General features: G+C 46.2%; 1 protein-coding gene across 1 annotated transcript in view; it reads right to left on the bottom strand.

Annotated features, from left to right (window-relative positions):
* LOC141106752 (uncharacterized) overlaps nt 1–24264 on the bottom strand; it is a 122623-nt gene that overhangs the window by 48531 nt on the left and 49828 nt on the right. Inside the window, exon 13 of the mRNA XM_073597678.1 lies at nt 47–127. Within this exon, the coding sequence (XP_073453779.1) occupies nt 47–127 (81 nt within the window). The remainder of the gene's footprint in view (nt 1–46; nt 128–24264) is intronic.

Here is a 24264-nt window from a genome sequence, read left to right as displayed (position 1 = left end):
AATAGAGACAAGAGTGATGTATTTGACCTCCCAGAATCCTCCTCACCTGTCCTGTCAGTAGGTAGATGATCTCAAGGTTGAGGTGTAATAAGCTGGCCGTCATCTTGTCCCTTTTCTCCTCTGTTCTCTGTATATTAGTCATGATGAGGAAACCCATGCTTCTCCAGAAAGTCCCTACAGGTAAATTGCAGGATTACTATTTTGTTACGCCTATAGCCTACAAAGAGAATTCTATGGGCCTCTTAGTTACTTATATAGGTCAAGCCACCCAGATAGGGACATAATGGGACATTTTTTGGTGTGGTCTCCTGAACCCTCCAGGCCAGGCTTTTCCTGGTTCCCAGCTCCTACCCCTGTCACTTTCAGAGACAGAGACTGCATAGCGCATAGAGGTGTCCTTGGTTGTGCCTGCATCGACTTTGATTAAGCCAAAAAATATTGCGGCATTCCACCTGCTTTTCTACAGAATATTTTTGGAGAACTGACTCCACCCTAAGGCCATGATACATTTTCAACAATCTCTTTACCCTTCGCTGTGACACTGCAAAAGCTAACTATTATGGATGGCATAAGCCAGTGTTCTCCAAACTATGGCACGGGGCTGAATGCAGCCCTTTGCTTGCCTTCCCTTGGGGCACTGTTCCTCCCACTGATATAGGGCACTATTCCTTCTGCTGACATCAATAGTGGGGCACTATTCCTTCCAGTAACACCAATGATGGGACACCATTCCTTCTACCAATGGTAGGACACTATTCCTCTCACTGACACCAAAAATGGGGCACTATTCCGCCCACTCATACCAATGGTGGGATACTATTTCTCTCACCGATACCAACAATGGGTCACTATTCCTCCCACTGACACCAAAGAAGATGGGGCACAATTCCACTCTCTACTGAGCACAGGTGCTATGTAATTGTTTTACTTCCACTGACATTGGGGCATTTTCTACCCACACTGGCCACAGCCCCACCCCAACTTAAAGTCTGAAGGACAGTACAGTAATACCTTGGATTGCGAGCATAATTTGTTCCGGAAACATGCTTGTAATCCAAAGCACGTATCAAAGCAAATTTCACCATAAGAAATAATGGAAACTCAGATGATTTGTTCCACAACCATTTATTCATGGGTCTTTTGGTTTATAGTCCATATAAAAAGATTATAGCAATGTGATAGGTCGTGTAACCATAAAATGTCCATTCACAAATGGCAGCCTCCAAATAGGGAATTAGAAGCAAAATCCAGCAGGAGCTACACAGTATAAAAGAGAAGAGAGGCGCCTCTAAGTGTAGCAATATGGTTACATTTAATGAAGGTACAAAATTTAACACCTCACATGGTTGATGATTAACCCCTTTGCGACCCGCCGCTGCAGTTGTACTGCGGCAGGTTGGCTCCCCTGGGCGAAACGACGTAACTGTACGTCTGTTCGCCTATTGACCACAAGGGGGCGCGCGTGCACTCGCTGAGCGCCTCGCTGGAGCTTGTGCAAGTGCCCAGTGGGCGCGATGACTGCTGGGCACCTGAGATCACTCGTGATAGAGCGAGAACCAGGATCTCTGGGTTCTTTCAGGGGAGAGGAGATAGATCGTGTGTTCATTCCAAGTATGAACACCGATCTCTCTCTCCTCCTAGACAGTCCCATTCCCCCTACAGTTAGAACACACCTAGGGAACACAGTTAATCCCTTCTTGATCGCCCCCTAGTAGTTACCCCTTCCCTGCCAGTGACATTTATACAGTAATCAGTGCATTTTTATAGCGCTGATCGCTGTATAATTGTCAAAAGTGTCCAATTTGTCCGCAGCAATATCTCAGTCCCGATAAAAATCGCAGATCACCGCCATTACCAGTAAAAATAATAATAAAAATGCCATAAATCTATTCCCTATTTTGTAGACGCTAAAACTTTTGCGCAAACCAATCAATATACGCTTATTATGATTTTTTTTACCAAAAATATGTAGAATACATATCGGCCTAAACTGAGGAAAGAAGTTTTAAAAAAAAAAATGGGATATTTATTATAGCAAAAAAGTAAAAGATATTGTGTTTTTTTTTTTAAATTGTCACTCTTCTTTTGTTTACAGTGCAAAAAATAAAAACCGCAGAGGTGATCAAATACCACCAAAAGAATGCTCTATTTATGGGAAAAAAGGGACGTCAATTTTGTTTGGGTACACACGGCCGCGCAATTGTCAGTTAAAGTGACGCAGTGCTGTATCGCAAAAAAATGGCCTGGTCATTGAGCAGCCAAATCTTCCGGGGCTGAAGTGATTAAAACACACACATCTAAGTATGCAGGCATCCGGGGTAAAGCTGTCCACATAGACCGTCCTCCTCACCGCCGGCTCTCACCGCTGTAAGTCTGCAATCCTGACCGGGATGACTACCCTGCAATAGAGCGATCTGAAAGAGAGGCTTGACGTACTCGTGGAGCGCAGCATGGAAGGGATGACGTTGATGGTGGTAGGGAGGACGGTCTATGTGGACAGCTTTACCCCGGATGCCTGCATACTTAGATGTGCCTCTTTTAATCATCAACCATGTGAGTTGCTAAATGTTCTACCTTCATTAAATGTAACCACATTGCTACAGTGCCTCTCGTCTCTTTTATACTCAGTTGTGACATGACGCTACTTGTATTTCAAGACATCGCTTGTATATCAAGTCAAAATGTATCAAAACATTTAGCTTGTCTTGCAAAACGCTCCCAAACAAAGGTTTTACTGTATATTGGCACTTTGTTTAGAAAGGTTGGAGACCCCTGGCGTAAGCAATACAGTAATGCCGCGTACACACGATCGGATTTTCCGACAACAAATGTTGGATGTGAGCTTGTTGGCGGAAAGTCCAACCGTGTGTATGCTCCATCAGACATTTGTTGGCGGACTTCCGCCAACAAATGTTGGCTAGCATGTTCTCAAATTATTCGCCAACAAATGTGTGTTGTTGGACTTTCCGATGGTGTGTACACAAGTCCGTCGGACAAAAGTCCAAAGTACAAACACGCATGCTCGGAATCAATGCTCACCAAAAACAACATTAGCAGAAGGAGCCCAAAGGGTGGAGCATGACTATTGAACTTCCTTTTTATCGGTTTGTCATATGTCTTGTACGTCACTACGTTCGTAATTGTTGGCCAACATTTGTGTGGCCGTGTGTATGCAAGACAAGTTTGAGCCAACAACCTTCAATCAAAATTCCACGGTTTTGTTGTCGGAAAGTCCAATTGTGTGTACGGGGCATAAGAACCAAGAGAAAAGAGTTTGCCAAACGTTATATTTGTCCCACCTCTGGAGGTGTATTCCTGAGATGTCCCTGGAAATCCTGAGTGGGACAAATCAAAGATTCTGCTGATTACTAGGAGGAGGGGGGACAGTGCTGTCACAGGTCTCTATATAAATAATGTGAGATCACCAACAATACCACCGAACCAAAGTGTAAACACACTGACTGGTGTCTCTGTATGACATTATTCAATCATATTTTTTTAAGTGAACATGTCACAAGTGAATATGGAAGCCATTGTTGACTTTGCAAATTTCTAGTTTCCTGCCTGGCTGATGTGTAAGATTCTTTAATGCTTTGACTTATTTGATCTGATTTACATCTATGCGTTGCAGCGACGCACAATACACGCGATGACGCCTCGAGTTGTCATCCATTTTGAATAACTGTAATGCAAAGTGGGCTGCAGCGCATGGCTTAAAAAATGTGTGGCATGTCTGATTTTTGGGAGGCTTTGATGCATTTTCTGATGCCCATTATTTTCAATGGGTTGCAAAAATGCAACACACTTTAACATATGACATAACCTGTGTTGACGCACCACATAATTACAAACGGGTCCTAAGGACTTTGCGCTGACTTTCCTCATGCATCAGCATCAAAGCCGGGTGTTCAGCGTGAGAGCCAGGTAATTAGCATTTTCAGTGGCCCATGTATTCCTCATGCATTAGGTTCACTTAAAACAGCGGCTTTTCAAGAACTGTAAAAGCCTGGGGATGGGGGCTGTTCTTGTTAAATATTAGAGCTGCCTGTCTATCCTTATGCTTCAATACTCAAGTCACCGAAGACTGGAAGTCAGACCCAGGTGACCTCCTTTAGGTGGTGTTGCGAATCTGCAAGTCTCACTCCTGGCCACGAGCTTAATTCATCAATGTGACAGAAGGCGTTACCATTGCAATGAAACAGGACACTTCTGCTCCCTAGCAGCTGTTCAACCTCCCAATGGATGATTCCAGGACCATGGACACTATAATCAGAGGTACTTAGAAGGTGGAGTGATTTTAAAGTGAGTGATAACATGCAAACCCCACGCCTGCTATCTCTATCCTCCCTTTGCCAGCTGCCATTCTGATCCAATTGCTTCACCACCTCCAATCACCAATCCAGAGCGAGTATTCTGATGAAGAGTTCCAATGTCGCCAACTACTTGTTCGAGGTCACCCACCAGATCCTCAGATCCCTTGGAAACCCCTTGGCAAGATTTTAATGCAGCTGTCACTATCTCCACCCTTCCCACCAGGTAGAGTCATCCCATTGTCTTATTTGCCTTGAATTAATTTAACAGAGAGACCTCCCTGTCCTAATTCCCAACTGTGTCCATACCCAGCTAGAGGCTTTAGATCAGTGGTCATCAACCCTGTCCTCGGGGCCCACAAACAGGACAGGTTTTATGTATTACCTTGGGGAGATGCAGACTAGAATACTGCAATCACTGAGCAGCAAATGATATCACCTGTGATGTATTCCAGTTATCTTGCAAACCTGGCCTGTTAGTGGGCCCTGAGGACAGGGTTGATGACCACTGCTTTAGATGTTCCCACCACCCTTTATTTGTTCGTCCCATCAGATTTTATGAATATCTCTGGTAAAAAGGAAGGAAGGTGGGAGGAGCTGGGAACTCAGGAGCAGGAATCCTGCCATGGGAATCTCAAGGGGCAGACTGTGAGCCATCCATCCCAAGAAAAATGTTTGGTTGATGTGGACTGACCCTTGAACCCCATAGTTTGTTTCTGTCGGAAGAACCTACAAACTTGAGGACGATATACATTTTCTTTAAGTGGTGCTCCACACAGATTTAGAGGAGCAGTAAACCCTCAAATATTAATTCATGATTCCCTCTAGCTTTAGGGGTGTGCGCATCAAAACATCATCACCTGACCACATGCAAATGTCCCATGCGCCACATGAGACACAAATATAACAGGGGATGCAGATGCAAGAGGGAGCTCTAATGGGGACAAATATGTATGGGGGGAACAGAGGGGGACACTAATGTTAGGGGAGGCTATGATGGGCTCTCTGACATTAAGAGACAGAATGATATGCATGGCCAGATTTTGCCGAACATTAAAGGGGCTTACAGGGGGAACATTAAGCAGAATTTGTGCCTAGTTTCTTTGTACACTGCACACCATATACCACAATCCTCGTACCCCCCCCCCCCCAAAAAAAAAAATCCTAATTACTGTACCACTATGGACAGCCTCACAGACACACATAAACCTCAGGACAAAGGATAATTTCTTTAAAATTAAGGTTTTCATTACATATGCTTGTGTGCACAGAAAAAGGATATTGTTTTGTCTGACAGCCTACTTTAAGAGAAGAACTTCATTAAAACCAGCAACTCAGGAATAAGTAACCTACAAAACAGCCTATAGAGTGCAGCAGTCAGAATGAACCCTCTGTTCACAGTCCCCAGCATTTCCCTATAGGTCGGGGGTTCCCAGAGTCCCTTCTTACATCAGGGTCCCCAATGTTCCCCCTTACAACAGAGTGCCCCCCCCACCCCCCCCCACACACACACATAAGAGTTCCCCTTTACATTAGAAACCACAGAATTCCTCTTTATATTAGAGTCCCTCTTACAAAAGTTCACAGCACCCACCTTACATCAGAGTTACAGCAGAGTTCCCCCTTACACTGTAAGGGGAGAACTCAGCAGGATCTGATGTAAGGGGAGAACTCTAGGGACACTGATGTAAGGGGAGCTCTGGGAAACCTGATGTAAGGGGGATGCTGTGGACTCTGGTGTAAAAGGGAACCCTGTAATGGGGCCTTGCATCAGAGTTCTCAACATTCCCCCTTAAATCAGGATTCCCAGAGCTCCCTCTATATCAGATCTTGCAGAGAGCTCCATTACATCAGGGTTCCCAGAGTTTCCCTGTACATAATAGTCTTCAGAGTTCCATTTTACGCTGCCATTTCTCAGTAGCCCACAGAGGACGCTACAAGTCCCAGCATAGTGGACTGCCATTCTTCAATCCCCTACAGACAGCACTCCAAATCTTTGCATAGTGGGCTGCCATCAGTTCCGAACACACAGCACGAGGAGACATCACTGTTGTCACTGTAGCCTGACAAACCCCATACCCTCACTTCTTGCCATACACCACGACCCTCCCCGATCTCTCCTTACATCATTGTCCTGACGGGTTTCCCTCCGGAGTTCAAGCAGTTACATCCTCCTCCTAGGCGCTCCTAGCAACCAATAACTTTGACAGGGGTGGGCAGTCAGTGGGATTTCGGAGTGTAAACTGCCTTGGAGACTACAGGGGAAGCCAGCCTCCATTTTATTATGGACAGTTTGTCCCGTCCACAGACATTTAATGCTGGGACAAAAAAGTTGTTTTTTTACAAACTGTCAGATGGTTGGCAACCCTGGCCCAGCAAGATAGATGGCAAGTGGTTCTACAAGGAATCAAAAAGAAGATAGAAAATAGAAGCAAAAAAACAGCTCTAGAAGAAAACGTTTCTGCAGTTGTCCTTTAATGTTTCTACCGAACACAATGGTACAATAAAAATAAGCATGGTACATACCCTTTAAGGTCCGCCCACCTCAGCCCAGTCGCAGACTGAAATTTTTACTATTAACTTCCATATGATTTGCATGTCCTATAGTGTTCTTAGGACTATATATGAGTTCTTAGGACTATATATGAGAAAAGACAAAAGACATGCAAATGTGATCATCTCAAAGTGGACCTGTCATTCGATATATTTTTGCATGTTAAGTGTACCATGCCAAGAAATGTGTACAGTAATACCTCGGATTGCGAATAACGCGGTTTACGAGTGTTTCGCAATACAAGCCATTATTTTTTAATCCTGACTCGGTCTTCAAGCCTCTGGGGTGTGCAGTACCGCATTTGGCCAGAAGTGCGGGGGCGCAGGTGACACTTGAAGCCGCTCGGAAACACTACATTCCCGAGTGTTGCTGAGCCTCTCCGAGTGCATTCAAGCAGCTCCAAGTGCTCACCGAGTGTTTCCGAATGTCTCTGGTGCCCCCCCCCACCTCTGGTTACATGTGGTACTGCATACACTAGTAATGCCACTGGAACGGATTATCTGAGTTCCTATTATTTAGTATGGGGAAACTCGCTTTGATATACTAGTGCTTTGGATTACAAGCATTCTTTTGGAACTAATTATGCTTGTAATCCAAGGTACCACTGTTTTTGTAACACTTCCAGGTACTCATTACCTCTCACAGAGATCACAAGTTTGTTCAGTCGTTATTCAGGGTCACCATCTACTTCCTGGACTGAGATGCTGGCTCAGAGATGACACGTTCATGTAAATCCTGGTGCCTGGGCAGTTTCTAGCGGTGTTCACAAATGTCTGACAATGACTGGCCCCCTGCTGCAGCCTTCCACCTTGTAACTTGCTACAAAGTTGGTCTGATCACTGGGGAAGAGGAGACTGAGAAAATGCCTTCTCCTGCCTGCAGCAGACTGATGAAATCTTCTCAAATCACTGACTGGAGCTCAAGGGTGGCTTTTTTTCCCAAAAGATTATAGTGATATTATAACATGTCAGAAATGTACTAATGCATACCTCCCAACATTTTGAGATGGGAATGGGGGACACCTACTAGCAAATAAATGTAGGCATAGGACACGCCCCCTGCCACACCCCCTAAAAGGAGAATTAACCAAAAAACAAAAAAACAAATAAGATTAATTAAATCCACAAGGGCTTTTTTTTACCACTACTATTCCTTTATATTGACAAATGACAATATTAAATTTGACAAATGCAGCAATTTAGAATTGGGATGAACATTGGGAAACACTTTTTGAAAGATAAAAAATGCAACTATATAGATCAGACCAAAATGAGGGACAAATGAGGAGGAAAGAGGGACATTGCTCCAAATCAGGGATAGTCCCTCGAAATCAGGGACAGTTGGGAGCTATGACTAATGTAGACTTGTAAATTTAGTAGAAGGTCCACTTTAAGGTAAATAATGGTACCAACGTGTATTAAAACTTAAAGGAGTTGTAAAGGTTCATGTTTTTTCACCTTAATGCATCCTATACATTAAGGTGAAAAAAACATCTTACGATCACTGGCCCCCCAGCCCCCCCATTTTACTTACATGAGCACTAGAAAGTCCCGCGACGCGAACGCACCCTTCCTCTGCTCTGCCTTCTCAACTCTTCATTGGATAGATTGATAGCAGCACAGCCATTGGCTCACGCTGCTGTCAATCAACTCCAATGACGCAAGGGCCAGGGGGAGGGGGTCGAGTGCTGTAGTCAGCGGCTATGGACTCGGGAGCGCGCCCGCAAGGTAACCCCCTTGGGAGAGTGTTTCCCAGAGGGGGTTATCAGAAGCGGGGAGGAGCCGAGACAGCTCCCGAGGGACCCCAGAAGACCAGGTTCGGGGCCACTTTGCAAAACGAGCTGCACAGTGGAGGTAAGTATGACATGTTTGTTATTTTAAAAAAAAAAATATTCAAACCTTTAGTGTCACTTGAAGTCCAGCCTTTCCTTCAGTCTTGTGCAGCCTCCTCTCCTGTTCTTAAATGGCTTACTCTGATTTCACTGCACACTGTGAGCTTCTCACAATGTGCATTAGAAGATACAGCAAGTCCGACAGAGCCTGCCTCATTTCCTGGCTGGAGGATATCCAGCATCATCTTTCTCTTTCCTCTCCAGCCTGACTGTCCCTGTCCCATCCCTTTCAGAATCAGAATACTTTATTAATCCCAACGGGAAATGATAGTTTCATTCATTGGATTTCAGTCTCATGGTGTCTCAGTATCACATGTGGGCATTACCTAGGGCAGTCTGCATGCAAATTCAGCCTTCTTAAAGTGGAGGGCCACCCTGAAAAAAAAAAAATCACCAAAAAATCTTTAAAATTAAAAAAAAAAAAAACATTTGAAAAACAAACATTTGAAAAAAAAAACATTTTTTAAGCCGAGGAACGGGTCGGCCTTGGGCGGCCAACATCGCGGGCACCCAGGACAGGTAAGTGTACTTATTTAAAGTCAGCAGCTACAGTGTTTGTAGCTGCTGACTTTTATTTTTTTTTTTTTTTACGTCCGGAATCCCGCTTTAACAAACACCCATGGTCATGATGGTCATGTGACTACGGGTACATTGAAGAGGGCATGGCTATGCTAACCACAGGAATAACTGTCAAATTGTAGTGTGAATGTAAACAATTTAACAGCACTAGCTCCAACGTCTAAAATGAAAATATAGTGCTTTTAAATAAAATGACAGTTGCTCTTTAAAATAACAATAATTATGTTAAAAAATGTGTAAAACAAAAAAAAAGTCCAAAAACATGTAGATATACATCCAGAAATATACAGTCAGGTCCATAAATATTGGGACATCGACACAATTCTAATCTTTTTTGGTTCTATACACCACCACAATGGATTTGAAATGAAACAAACAAGATGTACTTTAACTGCAGACTTGCAGCTTTAATTTGAGGGTATTTACATCCAAATCAGGTGAACGGTGTAGGAATTACAACAGTTTGTGTATGTGCCTCCCACTTTTTAAGGGACCAAAAGTAATGGGACAGATTAACAATCATCCAAACTTTCACTTTTTAATACTTGGTTGCAAATCCTTTGCAGTCAATTACAGCCTGAAGTCTGGAGATGATGCTCTGCCAGGTCTTTACTGCAACTGTCTTCAATTCCTGCTTGTTCTTTGAGCATTTTCCCTTCAGTTTTGTCTTCAGCAAGTGAAATGCATGCTCAATCGGATTCAGGTCAGGTGATTGACTTGGCCATTGCATAACATTCCACTTCTTTCCCTTAAAAAACTCTTTGGTTGCTTTCGCAGTATGCTTCGGGTCATTGTCCATCTGCACTGTGAAGCGCCGTCCAATGAGTTCTGAAGCATTTTGCTGAATATGAGCAGATAATATTGCCTGAAACACTTCAGAATTCATCCTGCTGCTTTTGTCAGCAGTCACATCATCAATAAATACAAGAGAATTTTTTTTTTTGTGAACAAAAAAATTATTATGAAAAAATTGTGAACCATAATATCATAACTAATACCACAAAAAACATACCATGAGGTTATTATGACCACTAAAGGATTGTGTATAATTAAATATTCAAGTGATAAGGTCAAATAAACCGAAAGTGATCATATAAAAAGTCCCATCACAAATAGTGCAATACCAAAAAAAAATTAATTAAATATATATAAAGTTCATAAACATAAAAGACTGATCCAGAATCCGTGATGAAAAAGATCCAATCTCCCAAGAGGTGAGTGCACCCAAGTGAATATGAGGCTCCTTACCGACTCAGAAGACCACAACGGTCTGACCAGGCATATGGGAGATTAAAGGTTTCCCAACAACCTATACCGGCAACTGGGTCTGCAGCTAAAGCTGTATGGCTCCGGGAATAAAAAACAAGAAAGGCTCCCATAGTGTAATCGTTCCAACCAATAAAAATTTAATGAATAAAAGATGCACTTACAAACAAATCCAATAAGCAAGTGTAAAGGCAATCGCGATGTTACGGCGTCTCCGCAGGCTTCCCGCTGTGCACACACTTCCCATCCAGCTCGGCAGCTCGGCAGAGAGGAAGAGCGTAGTGACGTCAGCGTCAACTTAAGCACGTAAACCCTTACACAAAAAGAGGGGAAAGACAAGCGGAAGTCTGCTGTTTAAAAACATATTCTTCTGTGCTCCTTCCATCCTGGTTTAGAAAAGGCTGTCTGAGGAGCCCGAGCCATTGGTGAGTGCACAGTCCCAGGTGTCTCCTAGTCCCAGGTGTCTCCTAGTCCAGGCTCCAGTGTCTGCAGGATCCCAGGCAGCACTGCTCACTATGCCTTTCCTGCTGCTGATCTCTGCTTGAGATTTGAGATTTTTTTGGTATTGCACTATTTGTGATGGGACTTTTTATATGATCACTTTCGGTTTATTTGACCTTATCATTTGAATATTTAATTATACACAATCCTTTAGTGGTCATAATAACCTCATGGTATGTTTTTTGTGATAGTAGTTATGATATTATGGTTTTCATAATCATTTTTTTGTTCACAAAAAAAAAATGTTCTTTTCATCTTTTGGTTATCCTTAGCGCTGCATTATTTTTTACTAACATCTGAAGTTTGTGTCTGACTTTTTGATGCTGGCTGATTTGGCAATCTAGGGTAAAATCTCTGATTTTCGTTTACCTTTGCATTAATTTGCTTTAGGCTGTAAGGGTTAATCCTTCATAGCTACCAATCAATTACTAGGTTTCTAGTGCAGCGTTAACCTTTTGGTTTTTTATACAATAAATACAAGAGAACCAGTTCCATTGGCAGCCATACATGCCCACGCCATGACACTACTACCACCATGCTTCACTGATGAGGTGGTATGCTGTGGATCATGAGCAGTTCCTTTCCTTCTCCATACTTTTCTCTTCCCATCACTCTTGTACAAGTTGATCTTGGTCTCATCTGTCCATAGGATGTTGTTCCAGAACTGTAAAGGCTTTTTTAGATGTTGTTTGGGAAACTCTTCCTGTTTTTGAGGCTCACCAATGGTTTACATCCTGTGGTGAACCCTCAGTATTCTCTGGTGAAGTCTTCTTCTCTTGATTGTTGACTTTGACACACATACACCTACCTCCTGGAGAGTGTTCTTGATATGGCCAACTGTTGTGAAGGGCGTTTTCTTCACCAGGGAAAGAATTCTTCGGTCATCCACCACAGTTGTTTTCCGTGGTCTTCCGGGTCTTTTGATGTTGCTGAGCTCACCGGTGCGTTCTTTCTTTTTAAGGATATTCCAAACAGTTGATTTGGCCAACCTAATGCTATCTCTCTGATGGGTTTTTTTTGTTTTTTCAGCCTAATGATGGCTTGCTTCACTGATAGTGACAGCTCTTTGGATTTCATATTGAGAGTTGACAGCAACGGATTCCAAATGCAAATAGCACACTTGAAATGAACTCTGGACCTTTTATCTGCTCCTTGCAAATGGGATAATAAGGGAATAACACACACCTGGCCATGGAACAGCTAAGCAGCCAATTGTCTCATTACTTTTGGTCCCTTAAAAAGTGGGAGGCACATATACAAACTGTTGTAATTCCTACACCGTTCACCTGATTTGGATTTAAATACCCTCAAATTAAAGCTGAAAGTCTGCAGTTAAAGAACATCTTGTTCGTTTAATTTCAAATCCATTGTGGTGGTGTATAGAGACAAAAGGATTAGAATTGTGTTGATGTCCCAATATTTATGGACCCGACTGTATATTCCCCGAAAAAAATAATTAAATATATATATCGTGAAAAAAATATTAAAGTTTATATCTTTGGGGGTGCAGTTTAGCTATGCTGGCGTGAGGATGCTTGTTCTGGAGCTCTGCACAGCCCGGGACTTAATCTAGCCTAAGGAGAGTACTTTTCACCCGCCTTCACATGCCTGGTGAGCGGAGACAACCGCTGACTGCTGGAGACCTGAGAGGAGCAGACATTACTCATTATTTCCTTCGCCAGCACACTGCTCCTTCTCCCGTGGCCTCTGCCAAGATGGTGCCGACACACAGCAGCTCCGCTTCTAGTAAAAAGACACTGCAGCCTTCAGTGTCTGCCACAGGGGAGGATGCAGCAGAGCTACTGCGCCCTTCTTCACCCATTTTGTCCCCAGAGCTCCCGCAGGCGAACTCCCTGGCAGACTCCAGGCAGACACAGGAACTGGATGCCCATGCGGGGTATACCATCCAGGAACTTCTGGCAGATATCCCCACTAAACAAGACCTACAGGCAATGGCTACCTCCATTGTTAATGCTCTCTCTCATAAACTAAATGACCTCCGTCAGCAGGTGGATTCAGTAGAGGAATGGGTGACAGATCTTGAGACTTCTGCAAACCCTACAGACAGCAGGCTCACTGCTCTAGAGGCTGACCAACAGGCCTTCTGCTGCCATCTTATTGATGTTCAACTTTGCTTAGATGATGGTGAGAACCACAATAGGAGAAACAACCTACGCCTCAGGGGGATTCCAGAGGCCACCATGGGCGCGGATTTGTGTGCCAGTGACAGCAATTCTCAACCAGCTGCTGGGCAAACCACCTACTGCCGAGTTGGAGCTAGACCAGGTTCATCGAGTGCGACGTCCTCTGCCGGGTCCAATTTTACATCATCAAAGAAAAGATTCTGCGCCAAGCCTGGTCTAGAGTAGAGGCCCTATTGACTTTGATGGTGCCACGACTTGAGTGTATCCTGATGTCTCCAGGCAGACCCAAGCAATGAGGGGGATGCTGCGTCCTCTATTGGAAGTTATCCAGGAGGCAGAGGTGACCTATTGATGGGGCCACCCGTTCCATCTCATTGTCCGCAAACAGGGGACAGAGTTTTTTCTATGCTCTCCTGAGCAGTTGCCGGCGCTGTTCAGAGCCTCGATCCAGAGCTTCCAGTCATAATCCCCTCAGTCGAGTAACGTCTAGACCAGGGGTCTTCAAACTATGGCCCTCCAGTTGTTCAGGAACTACAATTCCCATCATGCCTAGTCATGTCTGTGAATGTCAGAGTTTTACAATGCCTCATGGGATGTGTAGTTCCGCAACAGCTGGAGGGCCGTAGTTTGAGGATCCCTGGTCTAGACCTTCGCCCGCTGCATTGGAAGACTGACTCAATCCTCTTCGTTAGGCCAATCCTCTTCATTAGGCTCTATTACTGTGGGTCTAGCCTTGTTTCTCCCTCCTGCGGAGCACTTTCTGGTCCATCTGGCTTCCATGGTCGTCCTTTTTATAAATGTAATTGATGCATATTTCTGCTACATCTGGTTTGTTTCCCTGTTTGTTGTTTGTGACCTCTCCGGCCCTCCTACCCCCCCCCACCTTAAATATTTTTGGTTTTGACAGGCCCTGACCCTTAGGCTGGCCTTTTAGGTGCCTGAGACCGGGGGACTTGGATTGCCCACCCAGCTTGGGATGGGTTTTTGTGTTTTTTATGGCTTTTACGGCCCTGGGGTTTCACGGTCAATGGTTTCCCTGGCCGCATCCGATTTCTGCTCCCCCTCATTCATTTTTTTGTCTGTGGGGCAGTGGGCGGTTATTGTTGTTATGCAGGTGGACTTCCTTCCCCTTAGTTTTTTGCTCATAGGGCATGGATCGGTCGCCGGTCAGTAGCCCTACCGCTGCTCACCTTGAGAGAGAGTTCTGCTGTTTTTTCCACTTTTTCCATCATAACGTGGGCATTGGCTATTTTCATGGGGCTATGGGGTTCATCCCTCAGCGGAATATTTTGTTAATATCTTAATTATATGCTACTGATGTACAGTATGTTCACACAATACTATTTGACATTGGACAGGACTTTAGATATCTTCTGTCTCGTGCCATCAGGTCGGAGGGCAGGGCTTGGCTTCGTGCCTGTGTCTCCCAGCTCTACATGACAGCGAATCTACCTGTTCTCTTGTTACTTTATCCAGTGCTGTCTGGACCTCTGTCAGGTCACCTTGAGGCTAGGAGACAGATGCACACCGTTGGGATCAGGAATGCACCGCAAGGCAGTGGACCCTACGGCTGACTGCTGCGGATGGGAGTCAGACAAGGACAACAGAGTACATGCCAAGGTTCAGGGTCACAGGCAAACAGGGATAGTCAGGGACACGCCAAAAGGTCAGGGTCATGAGCAGACAGGAATAGTATAGAACACGCCAAGGTCGGTAACAGAAATAAATGTAGAGCACACGGCAGGCAGGAACAGGAAGCCAAACACACAAAGATTGATCAGCAGGGCTGACCTGCAGTGCAGAGGTTAATATAGAGTTCTCTGATAGGAGCTGGGGTGGAGCCATGCTAGAGGAGAGTTAATAAAAGCAGTCATGTGAGAGACAGCTGGTCTTAGGAGATGAACACATGGAAACAGGTAAGCTGAGAAACAACCTCTATTGCATAACCATGACAGTACCCCCCCTCTTACGAGGTCTCCCCCTTCCCCGCCTGAGACCAGGTTTAGAGGGGAACTTCAAATGAAACTTCCTCAACAAACGAGGTGCAAAGACCTCAGAAGCCTTGATCCACGTCCTCTCCTCAGGACCAAACCCCTTCCAATGCATGAGGAACTGGAGAATGCCTCTACAGAGTCGGGAATCCAAAATTTGGCTAACCTCGTACTCCTGATTATCCTCAGAGACCGGCGCTGCGGTAGAGAGAGGACGAGAGAACTTATTGAGGACTAAAGGCTTCAGAAGGGCAACATGGAAGGAGTTAGAGATTTTGAGGCTTTTGGGAATCTGGAGCTTGAAACAAACCGGATTCAGTTTAGAAGTTATGGTGTACGGACCAATGAATCTTGGGGCAAATTTGAGAGAAGGAACCCGGAGTTTGATGTTCCTGGTGGAGAGCCAGACTTTGTCTCCTGGCTGAAGAGAAGGCGGCTTACGCCTGCGACGGTCAGCAAAACTCTTGAATTTGTTGGCAGCTTTCTGAAGGGAATCATGAACGTCAGCCCACATGGAATTGAATGATTCCTGAACAGTAGCCAAGGCTGGAATGTCGGAAGAACAGGTCATAGGAAGAGGGAGTTGAGGATGTCTTCCATAAACAGTGATAAAAGGGTGTTTTCTGAGAACTGACATCGACATGATTGTTGTGGGAGAACTCTGCCCACGGAAGTAGTGATGCCCAATCATCGTGATGAGCCGAGACCAAGGTACGGAGAAAGACCTCCAACTCCTGATTAACCCTCTCAGTCTGGCCATTGGATTGGGCATGGTAAGAAGAGGTTAAATCCAAAGTAATGTTGAGGGATTTGCAAAAGGCTCTCCTAAAACGGGACGTAAACTGAACACCCCTGTCCGAAACGACATGGGAAGGAACACCATGAAGGCGGAAAATCTCTTGTACGAAAATGGGAACCAAGGCAGAGGCAGAAGGGAGACCAGGAAGAGGAACAAAATGAGCCATCTTGGAGAACCGATCGATTACGACCCAAATGGCTGTCATTTCTTCGACAGTGGAAGATCGGTGATAAAATCCATGGCTATGTGAGACCAGGGCTCCTTAGGAATGGGCAAGGGCATGAGAAGACCAGCAGGGGCTAGTGTGGAAGATTTACTGAGCACAAACATGACAAGCCTTAACGTACTCTTTAACATTCGAGCGGAGGTTAGGCCACCAGTAGAGACGACTGATTAGCAGGAAGGATCGGAGGAACCCAGCATGCCCTGCCACCTTGGAATCATATCCCCAACGAAGGATCTTAGCTCTTAGCTCCGTGGGAACAAAGGTCTTGCCAGGAGGAATTTTTGATTCCAGGGTGGTGGAATGGGCAACAATGCATGAGGTCGGAATGATCGGCTCAGGATCAGGGGTGGACTCCTCGTCCAAAGTGTTAAATGACCTAGAGAGCGCATCAGCCCGACCGTTGAAGGAACCAGGTTTGTACGTAATCGTGAATTTAAAACGGGAAAAGAAGAGGCTCCACCTGGCCTGTCTGGGGTTCAGTCGTTTAGCATTCTGTAGGTATTGTAGATTCTTGTGATCAGTAAAGATCGTAATGAAGTGAAGGGAACCCTCCAAGAGATGACGCCACTCTTCCAACGCCAATTTAATTGCGAGAAGTTCCCGATCACCAATGGCATAATTTCTCTCTGCCTGAGAACATTTTTTGAAGAAGAACGCACATGGTTGACGTCTCTTCTCAAAGAACTGAAGAAGCACAGCTTCCACCCCCATCGAAGAAGGGTCTACTTCAATAAAAAATGGATCCCCAGGATTTGGTCTCCTCAAGAGAGGTCCAGAAACAAAGGCCTGTTTCATATAGTGAAACGCAGAGACAGCCTCGGGAGGCCAGTCTTTGGCATTCGCACGCTTCATGGTTAAAGCGATAATAGGCGCGGCAATGGAAGAGTAATTCCTTATCAACTGCCTATAATAATCTGTGAAGCCAAGAAAGCGCTGTGTGGCCTTGAGGCTAGCAGGAAGGGGCCAATTGGTAATGGCCGAGACCTTTCCGGGATCCATGCGAAGACCCAAACTAGAAACAAAACATCACAGAAACAGGACCTCAGGACATTCAAAGGAACATTTCTCCAGTTTAGCATAGAGATTATTCTCTCTAAGGCACTGAAGAACGGTGCGGACATGGTTTCTGTGAGCAAGCAGATTTTCGGAAAAGATGAGAATGTCATCCAGATAGATGACAACAAACTGGTACAGTAGATCCCTGAAGATTTCATTGACAAAGTTCTGGAACACAGCTGGAGAATTACACAAACCAAACAGGCATAACCAGGTATTCGTAATGCCCGTTCCTAGTGTTTAACGCAGTCTTCCATTCGTCACCTTCCCGTAGTCTAATGAGATTGTATGCACCTCTGAGATCCAACTTGGTGAAAATGGAAGCCCCCTTCAACCTGTCGAATAGCTCAGATATTAGAGGTAAGGGGTATCGGCTTTTGATGGTCACTGCGTTTAACCCTCGATAGTCGATGCAGGGTCTGAGGGTACCATCCTTTTTAGCAACGAAAAAGAACCCTGCTCCTGCAGGCGACGAGGATTTCCAGATGAAACCTCTCTCCAGATTCTCGGCGACATACTCAGACATGGCCTGGGTCTCTGGAATGGACAGAGGGTAGGTACGACCCCTGGGCAGAGCTGCTCCAGGGACAAGGTCAATGGCACAGTCGAAAGATCTGTGGGGAGGAAGCACCTCAGCAGACTTCTTACAGAACACATCCCGGTCATCGCTGTATGCCGCGGGAAGATCAGAAGATACGAATGTGGTAGCAATGGAAAGTCTCTCCTTGGGGACCACCTTGAGAAGACAGGACAAGAAACACGAAGGACCCCAAGCCAGGATCTGCCCAGAGACCCAGTCCACATGTGGAGAGTGGAGCTGTAGCCAAGGAAGGCCCAATACAATGGGGGTAGAGGCCTTGGGTAGAATGAGGAAGGAAATCCACTCCTGGTGGAGTATCCCTACTGACATCCTAATAGGTAGCGTCTGGAAACGTATAGGACCCCATGGGAGCACAGTGCCATCAATTGCCGAAACTACCAGTGGTGTAGCGAGGGGAGAAAGGGTAAGCTTCATAGAAGAAGCAGTTCTCCAGTCCATAAAATTGCCGGCAGCCCCGGAGTCCAGATATGCTAGGACCGACTGGGGAGAAGAGCCTACATGGAGGAACACCGGAAGAAGAAGACGAGAAGGTGATGTTTCTGGGTCCAATACTCCACCTTCCAAACGTATTAGACCCTGAGCATTTCCCGGACGAAGCGAGCAGGAGTCACGAAAATGACCCTTGCCCCCACAATAAAGACACAAGCCTAGAGTTCTGCGTCTAGCACGTTCTTCGGGGGTTAGTCTAGTCCGGCCCAGCTGCATAGGTTCCTCAGCAGGCAGAGGATGCTCCACAGATCGACGGGGGAAGAGTTCTGGCTGACTAGGACCTAGAGGGTGCTGGCGTCTTTTTTCTAGGGACTGCTTCTGGAAACGAATGTCAATCTGATTGCACAAGGAGATTACATCGTCCAGACCGGCTGGGATGGCTCTTCCTGCTAATTTGTCCTTCACTCGGGCAGAGAGGCCATGTAAAAAGGTTGCGACCAGGGCCTCATTGTTCCAGCTCAATTCAGCTGTGAAAATACGGAACTGAAGCGCATATTGTCCCACTGAACAAGATTCTTGGCGAAGGCGTAAAAGGGCACTAGCCGCTAAAGAAACCCGAGCTGGCTCCTCGAAGATATTACGAAACAGCTTCAAGAAGTCGGGCAGGCTGGAAACCACCGGGTCATTCTTCTCCCACAGGGGGGGCAGCCCAAGCTAAAGCTTCACCAGGGAGGAGGGAAATGATATAGGCTACCTTAGCCCAATCAGACAGAAAGTTTTGAGGCTGGAGCTCAAAATGAATGGTGCATTGGCTGAGGAAGCCCCTGCAGGCCTTGGAGTCCCCAGAAAAAGGGACGGAGCTGGCAGTGAATATGAATGTGTGGCTGCGACTGGTGCGATAGGTGCAGCTGCTGATTGTACTTGAGGCTGCAGGTTCGGGTTTCCCAAGGAGGCCTGGAGCTGCTCGAAGCGGGAAGCCAGATCCTTAAGGAATCACATCACCTGAGTCTGATTAGATTCCTGGGGCTCGAGTCTGCGAACTATGCCCTGCAATGGATCGGCTGCAGGAAGCGACATGTCAGCCGGGTCCATGGCTGATCAAACTGTCAGTTCACCTTGAGGCTAGGTGACAGATGCACACCGTTGGGATCAGGAGTGCACCACAAGGCAGTGGACCCTATGGCTGACTGCTGCGGATGGGAGTCCGGGTATAAGAAAGGCAGGGTCACTGGAACACCAACACGGATCCCACCGGGGTTAGAGCATAGGATTCCCTGGGGCGCGGAGTCTAAGAGCCAGCAGGTTTTCACCAGAGCCTCTGATGGTGAGGATGGACTGGGCTGCAACTGGCTCCAGGTCGCGACCCCCAGGGTCCCCCAGCTCACACCCACAGTAGGCAACAGAAAGATAAGGATAGTAAGGAATAAGCCAAGGTCAGGGCCACAAGCAGACAAGGACAACAGAGTACACGCCAAGGTTCAGGGTCACAGGCAAACAGGGATAGTCGGGGACACGCAAAAGGTCAGGGTCACGAGCAGACAGGAATAGTATAGAACACGCCAAGGTCGGTAACAGAAATAAATGTAGAGCACATGGCAGGCAGGAACAGGAAGCCAAACACACAAAGGTTGATAAGCAGGGCTGACCTGCAGTGCAGAGGTTAATATAGAGTTCTCTGATAGGAGCTGGGGTGGAGCCATGCTAGAGGAGAGTTAATAAAAGCAGTCATGTGAGAGACAGCTGGTCTTAGGAGATGAACACATGGAAACAGGTAAGCTGACAAACAACCTCTATTGCATAACCATGACAACCTCTCCTTGGTTGTAGAGTGCAGTCCTACCAGTTCCTCACTATGACTGTCATGGACACCTAGTCCGTGCACCTCCTCTCTTTGTTGGTTTAACCCCCTTTTTTATTTTTGCGCATTTCCACCCCCAGATAAGGTGGCTCCCTGCTTGAGTGCCTGTGCGCTCCATCAGGGACCCGTGTGATACATTTTTGTAGACTTCTCCTACCCCTCCCCCTTTTTTCTCTTTCTTCCTACCCTTTCCATCAGCTGGAAGGGAGATGACAAGGGCCATGCCCTCTACCCCTTGGCCATTATTCTTCCCTGTTTCTTGTCTCTTCTTCTGACCTTTCCATTCTTCCCTTTCCCTCCTCTCCCCTCTGCCACTCTTTCACCTCCCTTCTCTTCGGTCTCCCCTCTCTTGGGTTCTGTTATCTCCCGTCCAGGGCTGCCTTGTGCGTCTTCTTCCCTTAACTTCCCCGTTAGTGTGCCTTTTCTCGGCCTGCCATGGGCTCCCTTCAGATCTCCACCCTCAATGTATGAGGTCTGAATGTCCCAGCAAAACGCTCCCGGCTACTAGCCGATCTCCAGAAGGATAAAACCCAAGTTTCCTTTCTGCAAGAAACGCACCTTTTGATGTGACAGTGTTCCCAAATTGACCAATAGAGACTTTCCATGGGCGTATGACAGTCCCTCGCCTATTTCTAAATCTAAAGGGGTCAGTAGATTGGTCGCTAAGTCAGTACCATGGACTCTTGGTAAGCTTCAGCCGGATGCCCAGGGTCCCTTACTCCTGCTCAAGGGGAAGGTTCAGGATGTTCAGATCTCCTTTGCCAATGTTTATTTCCTGAATATGGACCATCTCTAATTCCTTCAGGACCTTCCTCCTGTTCTTCTGTTCTGTTCTCTGAAGGACTCTTGGTTTTTGAGGGTGTTCTTAATTTTGCTATGGATCGCTTATTGGACGTGTTGTGGGGTACTTTTGCTACTCTCACCTCAAACGATTGAAGGCAGATCTGCAGCTTTTGCATTTGGTGGACCCTTGCCGATTGTTGAACCCTCAGGAACAGCACTATTCTTTCTACTCCTCGGTCCATCACACCTATTCACGACTCGATTACCTTTTGATTTCACATCAGGCTTTACCTTGAGTTGTGTCTGCAAGCATTGATGTAATTTCCTTCTCTGACCATGCTCCAGTCCATTTAACTCTCCAGTTTGGCTCCATCTCGCACAGTCCCCCTTCGTGGAGACTGAATGAGGCATTATTACAGTTCCCGGATACCTGCTCTGCACTGCAGACAACCCTGACGGAGTATTTTTCCATTAACCGTGACTTGGTAGATAACCCGTTGGTGGTCTGGGATGCTCACAAGCCAGTTGTGCGGGATGCATTAATCAGGAGATTGGTGGTCGCCTCAAACAGGAGCGCACCCGCCGAACGGAAGAACTTCTCGCTGAATTGTGCAGATTGAAATGCTTCCATAAATCGACTCATGCATGCTCCACTTACCAGGATCTCCTTAAAGTGGGGGAGAAGTTGCGGTCTCCTCTCTACCATAAGACAAAGCAAAAATGTGCGTGGGCCCATCGCACTATGTATCATTTTTCCAATAAACCGGGTACATTACTGGCTCGGGCCTTACATGGTCCACGCACCAAAACCCTTATTCCATACACTCAGGACACCTCTGCACAGAAATTGCCAACCTTTAAGGCGATGGTGTCTGCCTCTAAAACTTTCTATGACGGCTTGTATAACCTTGGTTGCTCCTCTCCATCGGTCCCCCCTTTCAGGATATAGTCTTACCTAATGTCTTCGGGAATGCTGTCCCTGCCCTCAGAGATTTGGGAGGAACTGGAGGAGCCAATCACAGCAGAAGAGTTGGGGGTGGCTCTGGCCCTCTCCAAAAGCAAGAAATCCCCAGGACCAGATGTCCTTACTCCAGCTTATTACAAGGCTTTCTTCAAGATATTGTCCCCTCATTTGACCTCTGCGCTCAACTCCATAACAGATGGGAAGAGCATGCCTCAGGACAGCCTACGAGCCTACATCTCATTGATCCCTAAGGAGGGGAAGGACCTCTCCCGCAAGAGAACTACCGTCTGATCGCCGTTCCTAAATTCTGATTTGAAGATGTTTGCCAAAATCCTGGCCAATCGGCTACTTCCTCATATCCCACGTCTTATTCACCAGGACAAGGCGGGCTTTGTACCTCTCTGTGAGCCTAGGGATAATACAATCCAAGTCCTCAATTTGATCTACACTGCCAGGACCTCCCACCACCCCCTTCTCCTGCTGTCTTTGGACATGGAGGAAGCTTTTGATAGGGTCAACTAGCACTTTAAGCAAGCCACTCTGGAGCACATCGGTTTGGGGTCCTCTATGTTGAGCTGGATCCTCTCCCTTTATTCTTGTCCCTCGGCTGTAGTCAAAGTTAATGAAACATGTCTGATTTCTTTATGATCATGAATGGTACTCCCCAGGGATGCCCACTCTCTCCCCTGATCTTCATACTTACCCTGGAACCCTTTCTCTGTACAGTGAGATTGGATTCTAGCATTGTGGGCCTCCGGAAAGCCTCTGGCATCCATAAGGTTGCCGCCTTTGCGGACAATTGAATTTTCTTTCTGACAGATCCACTGACGTCCCTGCCAAATCTTGTTCATCCTTCCATGAGTATGGTACCCTTTCGTATTTCCAAATTAATTTATCCAAGTCCTCCGCTCTCAACATCACAGTGGAGCAGGCTGTGATCAGACATCTCCGTCCCTCTTTTCCCTTTCATTAAGCGACTGGCTCTGTTCCTTATTTGGGAATATATATCACGTCAGACCCTGCTACTCTTTATATGGCAAATTTATTACCACTGCTCCTGAGCATGAGAGCTGACTTACTTTGCTGGCACTTACTCATGTTGACCTGGTTTGGCCATTGTAACGCCCTCAAGATGACATTATAGCCGAAGGTTCTTTATCTCTTACAAGCCCTTCCCATTAGACTACCTCCCTTGTTTTTCAAATGAGTGAACTCCCTCTTTTGGGAATTTGTGTGGTCCCATCGGAAACCCTGTCTCCAACTCCAACTTCTCCATGTCTCTAAATGCCGGGGTGGAGTTGGCCTCCCTGATGTGCGGGTTTATTATAGGGCTACTCACCTCACCAGGTTGGTGGACTGGCACTGCCACACTGATGCAAAACATTGGGTGGCTATGGAGCTGGAGGAATCCAGTGGTGAAGAGTTGGCCCTGGATCACCTCCCAGTTGCCCAAGGACCGCAGTACCCATCCAAACCTTGGTAGCGCTTTGATGGTTGCTAGGGACACTTTTCAAAGCTCCTTGATTTCCCCATTGCCGTCACCCAGTATCCCTATTCTAGGTAATCCGAAGTTTCAGCCCGATCTCCACAACCCACAGTTCCAATGTTTGTTGTTCAGTGGTTGTCTCCATCTTTGGGACTTCTTGGGGTCTGAGGACAAGCTCTCCTCTACTGCCCTAATAAACACCTTAACATCCTCCTTAGACTTCTGAGGTAGTTTCCAGCTCAGGCACTTTCTCTGCCAGTGTGCTCATTCTCCGGGTGTTTCGCATCAATTTACGGAATTAGAGAGCATTTGCCATAGACGGGAACCGATTCACCATTGTCTTTCCACTATCTATGCTGCCTTGATCCAACCAAAGGAGGATTTCCCCCTACTTTCCTTTCTAAGTGGGAATCTGATCTCACTATGTATTTTAGTGATTCACAAAAGGAGAAAATTCTTCATTTTGCTCAGAAGTCTTCAATTGCCACCAAGGTCCAAAAAATCAGCTACAAGATTTTAACTAGGTGGTATAGGGTGCCCATGGCTTTACACCGTATTTTTCCGCAGGTACCAGATACGTGTTGGCAGTGTGGCGCTGACCGGGGCACAATGTTCCACATTTTTTAGGACTGTCCAAAAATCAAACAATTTTGGCAAGAGGTGGCCTGTACCATCAAAGATCTGACCAGTGTTGATCTAGCAGGAAACCCGGCGGCGTGTCTGCTGCACCTTACAACACGGCCCATCAAAAAATATAAGACCTCTCTCACAATCCAGTTGTTGAATGCTGCAAAGGCTTGTATTCCTCTGCGCTGGAGATCTGTGA

Source organism: Aquarana catesbeiana, linkage group LG08 (assembly GCF_042186555.1).
Source record: "Aquarana catesbeiana isolate 2022-GZ linkage group LG08, ASM4218655v1, whole genome shotgun sequence".
NCBI classification, from domain to species: domain Eukaryota; kingdom Metazoa; phylum Chordata; class Amphibia; order Anura; family Ranidae; genus Aquarana; species Aquarana catesbeiana.
The sequence above is the reverse complement of the archived record's forward strand: the minus strand, read 5'-3'. Positions and strand labels throughout refer to the sequence as shown.